Source organism: Strix uralensis, chromosome 13 (genome assembly GCF_047716275.1).
Source record: "Strix uralensis isolate ZFMK-TIS-50842 chromosome 13, bStrUra1, whole genome shotgun sequence".
NCBI classification, from domain to species: Eukaryota; Metazoa; Chordata; class Aves; order Strigiformes; family Strigidae; genus Strix; species Strix uralensis.
This window is the reverse complement of record NC_133984.1, coordinates 21,194,447-21,212,375: the sequence shown is the minus strand read 5'-3', so window position 1 is coordinate 21,212,375 and position 17,929 is coordinate 21,194,447. Positions and strand designations below refer to the sequence as shown.

Genomic DNA, 17,929 nt, shown 5'->3' with positions numbered 1-17,929 from the left:
TCTAGTCAGAGGTAAGGCTGATGACAGCATTCACCACTATCAAATGTCTCCTTGACCACTCCAGCCCCAAGTCTCAGTAAAGCGGACGGGACCTGTTTACTGACACACATTCTCTGCACAGATTTTCAAACACCTCACTTTTTCCATTTTTCCAAACATCTCTTTTTCCAACTTTAACACCACCAGTTTCAGCACAGGTTATGATTTTCAATTCTTCAGTCACTCAAACAGAAGACTACAGAGGTTTTTCACAGCATGGGCCTGCATACCCTGCGCGGCCTTTTCAGAAGTGTTGTGAGCTTCTGTTTGAAAACACAACTGCAGAAGTTCACTCTTGGTTACTTCAGTGTAATAAGGCTGCAAAAAGACAAAAGCAATAGCTAGTGTTTTGATACAAACAGGATTTAATTCAATCCAAGTGTTTTCTGTACAACAGAAAGCTTTTATACAAAAAAAGGAAGCGTTACTTCAGTTGCAAGAACACGCACAGAGAAGTTTCTGAACCCTAGTGCTTCAGGAAGCCAAGGATTTTTTTGAAAAAAACACCATGTGAGGTATTGTTATAGATGTTATAATCCTGGTTTGGATCAGTCTCCACCATGTACAGCTCTCCTGCATGGACATCGTCAAAGTCAGCACTGAAGTTGTTGGGGTTAAACCCAACCCATACAGTATACCTGTAGTCAACTGCACGCATGGAATAGCCCATGATTCTGATGTCTTTCAGCTTCGGCTTGTCAGAGTTCCACTGAGGAGTGTCTGCGGGTCGGGGGTATTGGCTCAAAGCAACAGATTCCTCATTAAAACACCTGTAAGTGTCATCACACCCACCCTTCTCTTCCTCCACCTTCTCTTCAGAGGCATTAAAGTATCGGACAATGCTCGCCCCCTCAGCGCACAGTGCAACATGAAACGAAGTTTCTGGGCACGCCGGAGGAACTTGCAGGCCAGCAAGTTCAGCAAGCGTTGGAAACAGAGACACAAGCTCCACCACTTTTTTGCTTCGCCCTAGAAGAAACATCAAAATATAAATTATGTAACATGATGCTTTGACAGACACTGGTAGAACATTTTAGAAACTTATTCTGATAATTAAGTTGGTGCTTTATTGAAAGTGCTTTGTACTGATGTGTGGGGTAACAAAATTAAGGCAATTAAGGTGCAGCAGTTAGCTCTGAAGACGCTAGTCTATGCATTTTTAACAAGAAAATTTTTGTACTTATGTTTCTCAAATGTGCAGCCTTCAAGGCAGTAATATTCATTACTTTGAAAAAGAACTCTCCAGAAAGACAAAGCAAATTCCAATGTCAACAGTTTAACACAAGAGTGCCTCCATCAAAAGAGTTTCCAATGCCACTATTTTAAGTACAGATGCTACACAGAGAATGTTTACTGATCACTGTTGGAAAGACAACAGCCACTGCTACAAAAGGTAGGTGAAGGTTCCTTTTAGGCAACTACACCACACAAAAATAAATCACCTGCTGTGTTAACGGACACATCTAGCTGTTTCCACTAAGGAGATCTAACCAAAGCAAAAGTTTGTGTCCAAGGATTCCCTTCATCTTATTTCTCATCAGTACAAGCAGCACAGTCAATGACACCAACTCAAGCTGCCTGTAGGCAAAGTGTCATTACATCACCACTTCTCCTTTACATGTATCCACTGCAAACAAAAAATAAATGCTGGAAATTTACCTTGAGGTACCACACCTAAAACATGGCTAAAAGGGTCAAGGTAGGGGAAGACCCTCTCTCCTTGATTAACAGAGGAAGTTGTCATTCCTGGTACATAAAACATCAGTGGCACACGGGTAGCAACATCAAAATTGCTGTATTTTGCCCATTCACCATGTTCTCCCAGCGACCATCCTAGATGACAAGAATATAATTCAGAGCAGATACTGGGTCATAATTAGTAGTCATTTTTTCTTCACTATAAACTGACTCTGGCTGTTGAGGCCACTAGTCTGTTACCAAGGTTATATTAAAAGGCAAATAACAAGCTGTATTTAAATACAACACGATTTTTCTCTAATGTGAAAGCTATTTCAACAGCCACCTAAATCTTGCAAGCTGATACTCTTTTATTAAGGAAATTACACCTTTCCTTATTTCCCCGACTCTAGATTAGAATTAGGAAATCAGCTTTAAAAGAGCAGAAAAGAGGAACCGGGGTGTGTCACAGTGCCTGCAAGAGTCTCCAGATCAATTCCACAAAGCACTCATTTAAGTTCTGGGCAGCTGCCAGCTCTCCAATACTCCTGTTAACGCTGTAACTGAACATCCCTTGGAGCCAAGGCTGCTATCTATGCCAGACTGCCATATCAGGATGTTACCCCTGAGGAAGCAATAGAGATCAAAACTCTTTAGCTCTCCTCTTCCTCTTGGAAGAGATGCCAACATGACTTCCTTCCAGGCAGATTTATTGCCAACTTCACTTTGGGGGAAGACAAAGGAGCTCTATGACAGCTATGTTAACACATGATTTTTTTGGATCACTTTGCTAGCCACAGTACTGGAAACACCAACTGTTTACAGTAAACCACAGCAAGGAAAAGAGGAATTCAGTTTAAAATGGAAAGTCCAAGTCAAAGTGACAAGTCAGAAGGAACATCTAGAGTCACTTTAGTACCAGAAGTATTAATCCCATTACTCTACAACTCATAAAGGGTTGTTTATACACACACACACTCACAGAAGTCAACCCAAATTAACTAAGCATGTGACTTTAAATTGATCTAGTTAAGCCATATCCTAACTGTTTTAAGTCAGCTAAGCCATCCCCCAATTAAAGGAATCATGGGGGAGTTATTTTAATGAATATTAGAGTATTGAAACAAACAACTAAATGTTTGAGGTATTTGTCCCATGATTCAAATTCAGTTTCTTACCACCAGGATCCAGAGTGCACAAGACCTCAGTTATGAGGGGGGAGCCATATTGCTATCAGTTTTAGATGCTCTTCAAGCAGCAATGACAAGTGCAAGAAAACACACTTCAGCAGTTAATGAGAAAGCCTGTCACCCACTGTACCAGATGGCTCTCTACAAATTGTAAGGGGGGGAGGAGAAGTTGCTATCTGTTCACAGCACTGTTCCCAGCAAGAGTCACTTGCTGGGTAGGAGGTGGGAATACAGCAAGCTCAGCCCAATGTCCTGGTCTCATCACTCACTAGCAAACCCTCAACCTGATTCAAGAGAGGTGCTCACAGGGGGACAGAACTGTGCAGCCACAGAAGCTTGTGTCAGTTCATTAACTAGAGACAGACTAACCTGATGTGCAAGGTATGGTAGCTCTGCTGTACATTATATAAACACATACTTCATTAATATGCTAGCACCGAGTTGCACAATTAAGTTATTGGCAGTGAGCTGGAAAAAGATTTAAACACTTACCATGATCAGCAGTAAAAACTACTATGGTGTTGTTTGAGAGTCCTACATCATCCAAAGCATTCAAGAGCAGGCCAACTTGTGTATCCAGGTAAGAAACCGCCGCATAATAGCTCTGACGAATCTGCCGCTGCGAGTTAAGAGGGGAGAGAAAAAAGTTAAGCTTTTCCATAGACACACACACACACAGAAGAACCAGTGGGTGGCTAAGTAAAGAAACTAAAGGATTTTACTTGTAAAGCTTGCTTTATTTTTTAAGTGCCTGTACCCTGATTAATGTCCCAGAAAAGGTAAACAGGGAGGGGGCAGTTAGAAAATTCTATTTCTCTCCCAGAAGTTCTTTCAAGCAAGATGTTGCAAACCAATCAGTTCTGCTTCTCTCACAGTCCAGCCAGTGCACCTTATTTTGGCATAAGCACTGGAAAGTCAAGGAAAATCTTGCAAAAGAAGATACACTGAGTGGTGGCTTGAAACAGATAAACAGATTCAGATAATGAAAGCAAACACAAACCTGGTAGCTGCTACATACATTCCCTTATACACAAATGAGGAGCACATACTACTATCACTAGCTGATGGCTGATTTCTTCCCTCACTGGCCTGACTGCAGTTACAGTGAAGGTTTGCCTACAAAGCTAGAGGTGAGAGTATGCAAGGCAAAGGATTCAGAGTATTTGCAAACTGTCAGTTGCTGAACACCTGGGAACATCTAAGAGCAGCGGACTGCTCCCTTGCATTTGAACAAGTTAAGGCAGTTTGACTTCAGTGCACTGTATTGACAGCTTACCTGGAAGTCATCTGGAAGTGGTCCATAAGGGAAACTAACATTTAATGCTTCCACATCATCCCTCTGTCTGATATCTGTCCAGGGGTTGTACGCCACAGAAGGCAGTTTCTCAGGCACCCAGGGATCTGGGGCTAATGTGATGTTTTCCAAGGGGTACAACTTCAGAAATTCCTTTACAATACAAACACACATCAAGACTGCCCTCACCTCTAACGTCTATTGTAAACTTTGTGTTGTAAAGCAGCAACCATTTCCCCTTGCATGACCCTTTAATATTCTTACCATTTACAAGGCTTCACTCCCCTCCCCCAGAGTGTAAAATGTAGCAATACTACGCCTGTCAGCCCCAACCAATGCCTTAAAAATACTGAGTTAGCAAGTACCTAAAACCAGCCTCCTGTATCTCAAAGCAACACTAAAATAAAAGGTCCAATATCACTTCCTCTGAAATGAGTAGGAGTTTTGCCACCAACTCAAACAGGGATGGAGTACGAGATCTTGTAAGGCCTCATTATGTCCTACTCCATCAAGCTAATCATCTCCACACGACAGCAGCCACTATTATGGTGGTAGAAGCCTTTGGCTGAGTGGTCACAACTCATTCTCATTAAACATTCTGAAATGCAACACAGGCAACTGCTAAAGTTACACCAAACCAAGGCTGGTTTTCAGCTTGCTTTCCAGAAACAACAGCAATAAAGCATTTGTGGAAACAGCTTTGAAAAGCAAAAGCAACGCTTGTCTAAGCTCCTTTCCCTGCAGGCTCCCGTTTCCTCACCTGTGGGTACCTCAGTGGGATATGTGGTTTGTGGTAACCGACAGCCAGGAAGAATTTTTGCTTGTTGGTTTTCACAGCATTCAGTAAGCGTATGGCCTCTTCAGTGCTCTGAATGTCAGGCAGAGTACCACCGGGCATTTCTGTCACATCCACTGGGCACACCAAGTTAGCATAAAGTTTTCCATCTTTTCCTCTACAAGTCTTTAAAAGAAAAAAAAGAAGAATTAGTGAAGTAACTTCTGTAAAAGCAAAGAAGAAATCCTCTGTTCTGTAACTTTTAAGCCAATTTGCTTCTCAATCATTCTACCAACAAAAGACTGCAGATCAGATACGAAAAGGAATTTCAAAATTTCTATAAACACTAAAGGTGCCAAGTACACTGATGCCTCAGCAGACAGCTTCAGGAGTTGAAGAATTGCAACTTCCATGTCTATGGAAAAGCAGAGTCCTCTCTAAAGCTGGGCAGAAGATTAAACATAGTCATATGGGAAAACAAACAACTACTATAATGAATAGAATCTCTGACCTATTGGCAAGAAAGCAGAATTTGGTTATGCTATATACACGCATTTTTACTCCTCCTGATCCCCAGAGCTCAGAGAACTGCCTGAAAGCTACTGACTTAGTTTCTGAGCAAATGCCAGAAGTGGCTGATGTATAATCAGTGAAGAAAAATAAATTAGACTGAACGGTTGCCAGGAAAAGGTGGCCTAATCAGGGTGTTTGGGAGAGTTGCTAAATGAACATAAAGAAAAGCATGTCATGGATGCAAATACTGTTGTTAAAACCAGTCTTTTCAGCAGTAAATGCAAGAACAAAGCATGGCCAAGGCTACCTGTAGCCCCATGGCTGGAGCTCCTAGCTTGGCAGCGTACAGACTGCAGCACATTATGCTACTGCAATGTTTGCATATACAAAATATTCTTCTGGGCCACACTGAAGAGTAACAAACATTCTAGAAAACTGAATCAGATTATAAAGTTTCAGAATCTTTTAATTACGACCTCCACCCGCTCAGCCCTGAGCTTTTCACTGAATTAATTTCACCAAGCCAATGTTTTGTCACTTACAAAGCAGAGCAAGATTAGTGTGGAAGTTGACAACCGTGCTTTTCAGATAAAGGAATTCATGACCTAGACACAAATTAAGATCACTCTTTCTTGCAAGCACTTCTGTATCTCAGTAACTTAAGCTTCCAAGTACTAATTTAGAAATACTTAAAATACCTGCAGGACGGGCACATGAATCAACACGACACACAACTGAAGAGATAGGCCTTCTTTTGGAAGACTAAGAAACAGAATATCAAACTGGCTAGGTGCTTCCCTGCACGAGGTTGCAGTCTCAAAAAATACAAGAGTATAGCTTGTGCTTGACAAATAATTCAGTTGTATCCTGAAAACCCTTCTTTGTTAGGGAACCACAAATCATCCTTACCTTATAATTTTCATATTTTTCAGCTGAAGGATGAAAAGGTGGAATGGACCAACTGTATGGATAGTCATCACTGTAATTGGATGAAACCCCTGCAAAGGGTAAAGACATTAGAAATGCTCTAATAGTTCACTGAACCAGGAAGAGCACAAACAAGTTTAACTCATTTCCAGGTATGGGTTGTTTGGTTGGGTTTTTTTAAATATGCTAAATGAAGAAACATTTCAAATTATCTTTGACAATTGAGAAAAAGAAAACCAAGAAATAAAAGTCAAAAAGTTAAAGACAGACTTTTTTCCCTGAAATACATCTCATACTGGTGAGGGAGATACAAACCTCTTGCAGAACCTTAATTCAGGGAACAGCAGCAAAAAAACCCACCAAAACCCCAGGATTAATAATAGTCGTCACGTACATTCTTAATTAGCTTTACTATCAACTGAAAATTCATATATCCACACAAGTTTAGTCCTGGGGTAAAGAACTACCAAAAAGAGGGTCAGTATTACAGCATTTTTCAACTCAGCAGAGTTACTGCTTTTTAACTAGTGAACTACTTTCCTATTTAATTGGTAGTATTAATCATACATTCTATATCTCCTGATCCAGACAGCCTATTATGGAAGCATGAAACGTGTATTTGCAGAACTACGACAATGAGGCTGTTCAGTAATTTCATCTTCAGTGGATACCTAACTTCCAGACATATTTTTAGAATGTTAGACATTTAATCCCAAAAGCCCTGGATAAGATGTGAAAATATTCGTTAGGTAACAGTAATCTAATATACACCTCTCTAATGCCTTAAGATTTAAAGACAACCTACAACCACTGTACAACTGGTCTCATGATTATGGTTTAGCCTGTCAATATAGACAAGAATCCCACAGTTGAGACTTATATGTTAAGTCTGTTTATGAGAATATGCACGCTAAGCATGTGTATGTTAAGCAGATGACAATTCAAACCATACCAGGATGAAAAACTTTCCCCACAGATAGGGTCATGTAGCCATTCTCCTTGAAATACTGGGGCATCGTGGAATAGTTTCCTGCATGTACTCTCCAGTAGGAGTAGAAATCATACAGTCGGGTAGTATCAGGTCTGCGTCCAGTAAGAAACGACACTCTACTGGGAGCACACACAGCTTGCTGAGGAGAGAGCCAGCCAAAAAGAGAATCAATTCAGAACAAAAAGCAAAACACACATACAGAATGACTTAGGTGTGGCCGGGCAAAACATTCAAAGGCTCAGGAACTGCAGTGAAAGCGTTTCGTATCACTTCAAACTGGAATGAACAGCACCCTTATTAAGAAAATCAATTCCCAATTGCGAGCTTTTAGCAAGATATACATTTACCTACCTGTAATTTTTCCTCAAATAACCAATTCCTAAGAACTAAACACTTTGGTTATGCAGCTAGTAGCACAAAAAAAGGTCAGGTTGCGTTAAAGACAGTGCTTTTGAAATCTAGTAGCTCACACTCACGCAGAATTAAGCAGAAGTGGCATATGGACTGTGCTGACAAAAGCCCAAAGTCTAGTTGATCTGGACTGCCTTAAGAATAATGAAAAGGATAAACATACGGAAGGTCCAGGTTACAGTCCAAAGGCCTCACCAATTCTGTTTCAGATTGGCAAGAGCCAAGCATTATTAAAGTCCTAATCCCTAGGCAGAATTAGACTCAAACTTCTAATTTCTCAGCAGATAGAAACAGCAACTTAGGTAGTCTATGCAAAATATTCAAGCAAAGAGCAATTAGTGAGATTTTGAGTCCTGTATTTAATAGTGATGCTTACCACACAACCTGCCCCTTTATAAAAGCCTACCGATTTCCTCAAAAGAAAAAAGTAAAAAAATCTTTTCTAAACAGTAGGAAAAAGGAATTCTAATTTAGTAAAAGAGCATTTTTGAGCAGCACTTTGCTGCTAGCAGTGAAAATGTTTGAGTGACATCATACTCCTCCAAGGGCTACACAAATATCATCATTTAAATGTCCTGTTTTCATTTTTCTCACTTTAATAGATTCATACAGTTCAGCCCAACCATTTATTTTCTACTGGAAGTACTTAAGGCTAATAAATACCTGCTTTTTTCAGTGGCCTAACACCTACTGTGGTAAGACCAGTAATTATTTTGCATCAAGAAAACACTTTTCATTAAGTTAGTTATCTCACCTGTGCATATGCATTGCTGAACACAATACTGTGAGAAGCAAGTTGATCAATATTTGGAGATTTCACAAACTTATCTCCGTAACAGCCCAAAACAGGACGCAGATCATCCACAACTATAAACAGGATATTCATATGATCTGTGAAGAAACAGAATTGGGAATATATTGAGTTCCAGTAAGCAGAGGCTTATGCAGATTTGTCATTTTTTAACACTGAAGTATACTTAGAAAAAAAATAATCAGCAAGACTATCTAATACCTTTGTAAGGAAATGTAAACACTGGGATTAATTCCTTCAACACGTCAGAGCTCTTATTCTGCCTAGACAGAACTACAGTGGTTTTCCTTTCCTATTTCACTGCTTCCTCCCATGGTATTTTCTTCAGATGGCTACAGAAGGGTGGTGTGAAATAAAGTGGTATTTTATAGCTCTACCTACTACTGAATTCTACAGCCTGCAAGCTCTGAGAGGGGCGTTAAGCTACAGGCAAAGCTTGGGAACTGCTATGCTATATGCTCCTGCTCCAGACGGATAAAAAGAACACATTTTAAAAAATTAATTACGTATCTAGTTTTTAAAACGCCCTCTTCAGGTGCCAAGCTGTACTACGATTCAAAGGGAGCCCAGGCTGGTGCAGGCGCCCGCGGCCGGAGCCTCTCACGCTGCACCGGGGCTTCCTCAGAGCCCTGGGACAGACCAGGCCCGAAACGCCCCGGCCCGCCCGGCCGCTTCCCCACAACCCCGCGGCAGCCGCGGGGAAAGGACGGGACGGGACGGGACTGGGCGGCCCCACCCGGCTCCCCCGGCCCAGCCCGGCGCTTCCCTCCCGCGGGAACGAGCCCCACCCAAGGCCCCGCCGCACCTCCGGGCCCCGCCGCCGCCCCGCGGGTGCGGGGCCAACGGGTCGCCGCCGCCTCCAGGGCGACCGCGAAGGCGTCGCGGGGAAGCGCCAGCAGGCAGAGGTGGAGGCAGAGCCAAGCAGCCGCGCGGCGAGAAGCGCCGGCCGCCATGTCCCGCCCAGGCAGCGGCGGGCGGGACGGCTCCAGGCCCCGGGGGGTCCCGGCCAGGCCCCGCCCCCGCCGCCGGGCGGAGGCCGTTCCCCCGCGCGCCCGCAGGGTGGCGCCGCGGCCCCGCGCAGAGCCCCGGGGGCGGGACGGGGCCGGGCCGGGCCGCGCAGGCGGCGGGAGGAGCGCGGCGCAACCGGCCGGGTGGGGGGGCCGGGGCAGCAGAGCGCCGGCACTGCCCGGCCCCGTCCGCTCTCCCCCCGCGGTCTGCGGGCGCTTTCCTGGGACAGGGAGCGCTTACCGGCGTTCTGACAGCTCTTCCTGACGTCGGGAGCGAGGAAGTCAAGGCTTGGTGTTCAGACAAGCTGCCTCAGAGTCGAACTTTAACGCTGTTTGTTAATCAGTTCTGCAGCCAGTTAACTCTTACCTCTGCTCTTTAAACAAACACCATTTCCAGAGTTACCCCCAAATCCAGCAGGGTCCGGTCCCGGCAGACTGGGAGCGGGAACGCGCGAGGCGCCCGTCCCTAGGACCAGCGCTTGGCCTGGGACTTGCTAGTCCTGAGACCTGGGAGGCGGCCGGCAGGGCCGTGCTTTCGAGACAACTGACCTTTTTTTTTTCAACTCGACTGCTGTAGTGGTCTGGAGGGCCAGAAGAGGACAGAGACGTTCTGATCACTTTTTTGACCAAGCCTCCAAAGACCAGCCTTGGCTTTAGCAGACTGCGTATTGTCCCCTCCCCATAATAGTAAAAGTTTCAAGAAGAACTAGTTTTATAAAAAGCTCTGAAATTTTTCATGGTTTCTATCTTTAATTGTGAAAGAGAGAATAGATTTACTGCCAGTATTCCTGTATAAAATGTTAACTCTTCAGATGCTTCCCAATCTGCAACTGTAAGATTACCAAAGACCAAGATGGTACAATAAAGCTGCTCACAGGAAGATTATAAAAGGATTAAAAAAACATAACTATGTAGTCTTAAACATTTAACAAGCAGGTGAAGTGATGACAAATATACCAATATTGAAAATACCCATCCAGCTTTTCACTCGCATATCTGAAAACGACTATGACAACGGTACCTGTGATGGTGGATTTTTCCTCTTTAGCAAGTGTTAGGCACTCCTGTGACTGCAAATGGCAGATTAACAGTGAAATGGACTGGCAAATATCAGTGTCTTTAGGATCAGACTATTAAAAAAACAAACAACCAAAAAACAACTAGGGAAAAAGCCTCCATTTACAGAAGAGCGATGCATCTCTAATGGAATAATTTTATTGTTTCTGTGCTTCAGGACTGTATCGGTTGTTCTTTCTTATCAAAATTAAAATGTTGGCAGCATGAGTTCTGAGACAGAAATGCCCTAATTCATCACTTTTTTTATACTGAGGACTAGCATACAGAAAGAAAATCGATAGCCGAGTGTGAAAAGTCCAGACAGCAGAGCCTGCCTCATCAGAGCAGGTGGGTGGATTAGTCCTTCTGTGCTGCTGGGATTGTGCAAATTGTGGTATTTCTGCAATTTTGAAGTTACCTGCACTAAGAGAAATTGCCATGAAAAATCTTACTGTCCAGACTTTCCTAGATGCTCCTCTTTTTTTTTTTTTTTTTTTTTCCCCGCACCTAGAAATGTTACTCAAAGAGAATATAAAGATTTTTGAAGGCTTATCTGCGATTTCTGCATACGCTATCACTTAGCAGCAGGGCAGTAGACTTACCAGATGCAATTAATTCACAGCATGTCCAATGCATAAATAGCACAAAGCACACACAAAACTTGATGCCTTCTCGAGATGTTGGACATACTGTGCAGGTGCACATCAAATGGAGAACGTGTTTGATAAGCCAAGCTCTTCTTGGGTAGGCTGGATCTCCTCACGCTTGCTGTATGAGGTGGCTCACACAGCACCACCAACACAGACAAGGCACAGCACACTTAGTACATTTGTGCAAATTCTCTAGACATGTACATGTGGCACAACCCAGATATGCCAGCTGTGTTGCACATTTATTAAACTACATGTGCAATGGAGAATCTGAAGCAGAAATATAGGAACTTTACCCTTAAACCACCAAGGAATTCCTATCAATATTCCCCAAATTGGAGGCTTCTTTCACTGGACTGGTTATCAATGCTTAAAACAGAACCACCTCAGAGCCAGAAGCAGCCCTTTTCTCATCTCTGAAGAAGCTGACAGAATTATGAAACTGAATTCAATCTAAAAAATTTTGTAATGGAAGATAGCTTTTTTGTTAAAATACCTATAGGAATACTTCAGAAGAGAGCAGGTTTACTGGAAAAACTATAAAACCCAGGAAGTGTAAGCCAATTAAGAAAAACATACAATTCATCAGAGTTAAGCATTTTCAGATGTTTGCAAATGGTACTTCGTGCCTGGTTTCCTATAACTGCTTTTCTTTGCTAACTCTTTTAAGAGAATGGGATAGAAAACAGCTTTTCTCTGCTCTGTAAAGAAGCATACCTGAAGCTTGAAATATATTGTGTATGCACTCACTATGAGCTTACCAGGAACACTGGCTAAAATGGTCTGTCACAGTCCTGTTGGTCCCTGGGATGTGTGGTTCAAAAGTCCAGCACATTATGTGTTACACAGCATGTGCATACACATTCAAGCACATATACTTACTCTAAACTATTACAGTGAAGTTTATTTTATGGGAACCTTACACTTCCTTTCTATACACACTGGAAATGCTTGAATCAAATCAAGAACCATGTTACTACAAATTCAGTTACTACAGAGTACACAACATGCAACCAGCTCATGAATATTATTCAGTGTATTTGTTGATTGCATATTTTGGAATTAATTTTGTGTATAAGCAGTGTATCTCACAGGTATCGGCAACTCTCCTAGCATAGATCAGCTGCTGGACATGTGCATCCCCAAGTGACACTTCTCTTCAGTTGGAGACTTTTTATGGAAAAAGCCAAGGAATTATTTTGCTATTGCACACACATTTAATTATCATAACACTTGCCTCTCTCAAATGCAAGTATGTTAAGTGGTACTTGATATGGATTTCCTGGTTTGCCTAACATCAGTATTTAGCAGTCATCTTAAGTTCAGTCCACTAGAAGAACAAATTACATAGGAAAAATTCTTTTTCAAACAGCACACAAGTTCTGATGCTAAAAAGCAAATTGGGATGCTGCCAGATGAATGATTGCAGACACTGAAATCGCAGCCCTAATAGCGTGTCTTTGACAAACTGGTCTCACAGCTCAGGTGTCCACTCCACCCCGGATGTATGGACATTTGAGCTGCCTGTCATTCAGCTCCTGAGCTAAACCACTGCTGTATTGAGTGTGATGAGTCAGGAGTGTAATAGGAAAGGTTAAACCCAAACCTTGCCTGAACTGGAGGTACCTTGTACAACACTCTAGAAGTCCCAGAAGCCCTTATGAATGTCAGCCTGTTCCACCTACTGCCACCACTGAGTATCAAATCTGACAGTTTGATAGCTTAGCAATACGCTGGGGCATATACTGAAGGTCGGGGGGGTCTACAGCAGTGCCTGTACAAGTGTTAGTAATGTAGATGAGGCCACCAACAAAACAGCTAAATATCTTAAAATCAACTATTTTCTATGACAGACCCACATTAAGACATGGTAAAAATTCAGCACAGCAATATTTTCAGTGGGAAAAATCCTATTAATGCAACTCTGTAAGAAATGGCTGTACTATCAGACCCATAATAGATCTTATAAAGTAGCATTTTCATACCTGGGGATGCTTTCCAAGAAAGCTTCCACATGTGCACTTTCTGTTTAAGGGAGGATTTCATCAGTTTCATTTGGAAACTGTACTTCTTCAGAGTTCAAACTTCTTCAGCCAAAACCCAAGAAACTAATAGGTTACAGTCTCTCAAGTCAGCATCTAAACAATAAGATATAAAGAAATTAATGCAAGTATTAGAAATAATTTTATTTTGCTTTACAATGTGATCAACTTGGCTTTCTCTGCTGTTTCCTTATCCTGCAAAATGGCTTTGATCCTCCTCTGTTGGATGGAGGACAACAACATGCCACGGAATAGCTTCCAAGATCAAAACTAACACTGAGTTTTGCAGGTTTTCATGTTCTTCATTTCCTCTGACAAGGAAGATAAAGTGTGTTTTAAAGACTAAGTGAATATGGTCAGGCAATATAACATAACCCAGGTGTTGAGCTCTGCCTAGGAAGGATGTCTTGGCTCTTCACGTATGTGACCTGTCCTTGCACACGTTCCCCAATGATTTCACCAGAAGTTGCATTTGGCTCAAAACAGTGACTTCAAATACTACATTGGATTCATTAGCAAGTCTAAGGAATTTTTCTGCATCACTCAGGAATTCCAAGAAAGCGGGTTTTCACAAACAAATCATGGGGCACTGTGATCAGTTCAGTCACTCTCAAAGAGTGACGCTGTTTTCAATGAATCAATATAACTAATCACAACCATAATTTATTTCTCATGCATTACAGAAAGTATTTGACTAATCACTACAGGAAGGTTCTGACTGGCAAATTTATTTATCCCTAAACTGATTTTTTTCAGAAAAGCACTGTTTTCCTTTTTGTTTTATGGACTGATGAAATTTATTTCTGTACAAGTTGCTATGAAGAAAATGAGAGAGGCCTGTTAAAAATATTAACACCTGCATTAGTATCTGTAGCCTTCCCTGGCACGTATGGTGAGGAAGTGAATTACCTATAGGAAACATGGAGCTGCCTGAACCAGTGGGACATAATGATGATAAATCTCTAAACAGCGTTTTTATTTTTGAAAGATTCCACAGCTCTATTTCAGAACCAAAGCAGACATACTTTTAAGTTGTCTGTGAACATCAGCACTCAAGGGTAAGCTAAAAACATCATGACAGAGGCATCTGCATAGACTCTCAGTTTGTTAACATTCATATGATAAATTATAAGATACCATTGTAGTCTGTCCTTGCAGTCTAATCTGCAGAGCTATGCACTAGAAAATACATTGCAGGCCTTAGAAAATACATTTCTAATCCAAAAATACTCATTATAAGCCTTCATTTCATATACAGTCATTTCTCCATGGCTGGAGTCATGCAGATCTGCTCACCTGCAGCACACTCTCTTTCTCCCCCAAGTCCAAGGTTAGTGATCTCACACAATGAGTTCTCCCAAGCACACGCAGTATCAGAGCTGTTTCTAAGATACTATTTAGACTGACTTCAGAATACTGGGCTATAGGTAAGGCAGGTGCTGTTACTACCACCAAAAGCAATGAATCAAAGGCACACCTCAGTCACAGTTTCTCCCATTTCCTGTTTGGCCTATAAATGTGGTAAATTAGATACTACCAGCTCCATCTCTGATGTGCTGGCCAGAAAAGAGATGGGTGGATTGAGGAACTGGAGTTCTTCCTGACCCTCCCTGCACCCATTTCAGGAAATGTGCCTACAATTCAGGTAATGCTCAAAGAAATCACGCTGTCCCAAGTGCTCAGAGAGGGCAGGCAAGCACACTGCAGTGTAGCCCCTAAGAAATAACTTTCATGCACACGAGTATTGACACAGGCAATTTCTCAAGTTACATGGTGAGTACAACAAAGAGATAAGGCCTGCAAATAGGAAAGCCTGTGTAAACAAGATGTCATGTAATACCACTGAATTCTTTAATGTGGGTAGCTGGCAAGGACTGGTCTATTATTTAAACATTTACAAACTCTGTTTTGTTTGCTATTCTGGATTAATAGTTGCTGCAGATTTTAGAGGGTATTTTGGATGGCATCCTCAGTGTAGTTACAAAATACAGTTGTGAAAAACAAAAAACCAAAACAATCTGACCCCCATTCATTGTTAATAGTGAAATCTAACCGACCCTCTATTCCCCTGGTTACAACTGCCTTAGAGGGGAAGTGAATAAGCTCATCAGTATTCAGGTATTGCTAACAGGGAGGTCACCTTCTTCTGTTAAGCAACTCTCCATTTCAGGCATTAAAACCCTGCAATTAGTAATCTGACAAGGACACCAAAGTACATGACTGCTTTGCTCTGACTAAGGTGATGTTCTCTGTAGTGTCATTCTACTTACAAAGCCTGAGAGGAGTGATTCCTGCGAAGATGCAGATCCTGCTTCCCATATACATGCAAACTGTGGGATGCAAAGGAAGCGTCATGAAGGCGGAAGCGCAGGGGAGGATAAGCAGGGATCGCTAACTAGGCAGAGCAAGGCAGAATTAAAAATTGCTCAAGGTTAGGATAAAGCCTTTTAGAAATTAGCAAGGACATGCTAGTCTTTAGGATTCTTTCAATGACACTTTTTACCATGCTTGACTAAAACAGAACAGCAGTAAGACCAAGAGACATAGAACTAGCAATTGTAATAGTGAGTAACAATGTCTTTTGACATGATCAAATTCTTCCTTTCACTACTATCTCCTTTCTTCCCAATTCACCTTAGGGAACAGATCTGTGAGGCAGACAATTCAAAACTACTACAAAATTTTTTGTTCGCTGCCACTGTAGACATTTCTTGCACTGCTCTGAGTTTACCATGTACACAGTAGGAGACTGGTTCTGTTACTACCAGTAGTTTCCACATTCTGATTCGGAAGACCGTACAAGCTGATCTACAGCTACCCATGAGTAACTCTGTTTCATATCCTGAAAATGGCCTATACCTCCAGAAGCACCCCATCAACGTGCCAGCTACAACCCCAGTACACAACAAGCTCCGCAGCAGGTTTTCTGGTCCACCAGAAGAAAAATTCTTGAGAACCACATTTCTACAACAGTCACTTTCCCAGTTCAATATGTAACAAATCAAATCCACAATGTATTCAGAAATTGGTTCTACCCTTAGTGTGACTGCAGCATGGAATAGCTTGTGTCTAGTTACTAAATAATGATTCTACGTTTCATTCTTTTGTTAGTATAAAAGGAGACAAAACTCAAAGATTATTTCTGTCTAACCTGCATCCTCGATCTCCTACTATAATAGCTGTCAGTGTACTGGAGCCCTATGATGAGTTTACTCAGCACTTTTAAGCATGACACTTCAACAAGGTAACTAGTCCTTTCTGGATACCATCATTTTCCCTCGAGCCATTGAGACTCAAAGGTGTTTTGCAGGAGCTGTTAGATGAACAGCTCAAACTATGCCCTCTTTTTCCCATAACTTGCCAATAGTATTCTATGGTCCAAAAGGTTCAGATAAAAACCACAAAGGGACAAGTGTGTTCTAGTATGTGTTTGTTCAAGTGAAATAATCTCTTATCACTTTTTATGTAAAGGACTTTCACATGTACCATGTTAAGTCATGAAATGAAACTCATCAGCCACCTTTACTTTGAAATGCTCTAGCAGCAATACGCTTTGGAAAACAGATTTGCTGTGAGAAGGTAGCCATAGTGATAGCGGGGAGCAGCAGGATATGAAAACTCCAAAATCCATCAGAAATTAACTGGAAAACCAGGGCAGTAAAAGACAAAGCCCCTGCAGGTCTTAAAAGGTGAAACTGAACATAAATTGTAATTTTATAAGCATCAGCAACCAAAAATAAGTATTGATCTAGCTGTCAACTTTCATTAACATGATAATGTTATAAGCCTTCTTTTAAAAATAAATAAATAGAAACCACTTTGCAAATGCTCAGCAGAAACTCCCGCCTCAGCTGGGCAAAATTTTCTGCTCCTCCAGGCAATAACAAGGGAGGCACAGAACCAAGCTGCTAAGGAGGGAGCAGTTGTGATCTAGTTACCCCTTCTGCAGTGCTGCCTCAGGGGCAATGCTCCTGTCTGCCTTTGGAAGCTAGCAGGCCAGGGACAGTGGAGGCAACTGAAGGCTCAGCATTCATCCTATTTCAATACTTTGAGCACAGAAGTGTGTGTTTCTGCACTAAGAAGATTTTGTCCCTTTGATAAAAGGACGGAATTAAAGAACAGGGAGAATTGGGAGACAAACAGATTATGGCCCAAGTTGTGGTCACTTATTTTGCCCATCTAGAACCCAAAATAGTGGTTACTTATTTTGTCTATCTAGAACCTGATTTCCCAAACTTTTTGTTGTTACATAACCCTATAATACAGGTTTGAATGAGCGTAGCCCTCATCACTACTGCTGCAGGTGTGAGTGGACTAGGTCCCAGGATCTCAAACACAGATGCTCGATGGCTAAGGAATATAAAGTGGGGGAAAAAGGACCAGTGCAGCCTGGCTTGTACCCACACAGAAACATGGTAAGATTCAACCGCCTTAAAGGAGAACATTCTTTCTCTTCCTGAAATTCCTTGACTCCTTCACAGGACACCTTTCACCTTTAGCAACAAAAGCATACACAAGGTGATGCTTCACTAGACAACCCCAACTT

General features: G+C 42.0%; 1 protein-coding gene across 2 annotated transcripts; it reads right to left on the bottom strand.

Annotated features, from left to right (window-relative positions):
- Nucleotides 1–386: 386 nt before the first annotated feature.
- Nucleotides 387–9,618, bottom strand: IDS (iduronate 2-sulfatase). 2 transcript variants are annotated; one of them, XM_074882614.1, is made up of 9 exons: nucleotides 9,434–9,618; nucleotides 8,572–8,708; nucleotides 7,368–7,545; nucleotides 6,398–6,486; nucleotides 4,961–5,161; nucleotides 4,183–4,353; nucleotides 3,399–3,525; nucleotides 1,699–1,872; nucleotides 387–1,008 (listed from the first exon to the last, which is right to left on the bottom strand). In XM_074882614.1, the coding sequence occupies exons 1-9, from the start codon at nucleotides 9,579–9,581 to the stop codon at nucleotides 506–508; spliced, it is 1,728 nt and encodes a 575-aa protein (XP_074738715.1). In that variant the 5' UTR covers nucleotides 9,582–9,618; the 3' UTR covers nucleotides 387–505. The 2 variants fall into 2 exon arrangements, with proteins under 2 accessions (XP_074738715.1, XP_074738716.1); XM_074882615.1 differs by lacking the exon at nucleotides 9,434–9,618 and adding an exon at nucleotides 8,830–9,403.
- Between the last annotated feature and the right edge of the window lie 8,311 nt (nucleotides 9,619–17,929).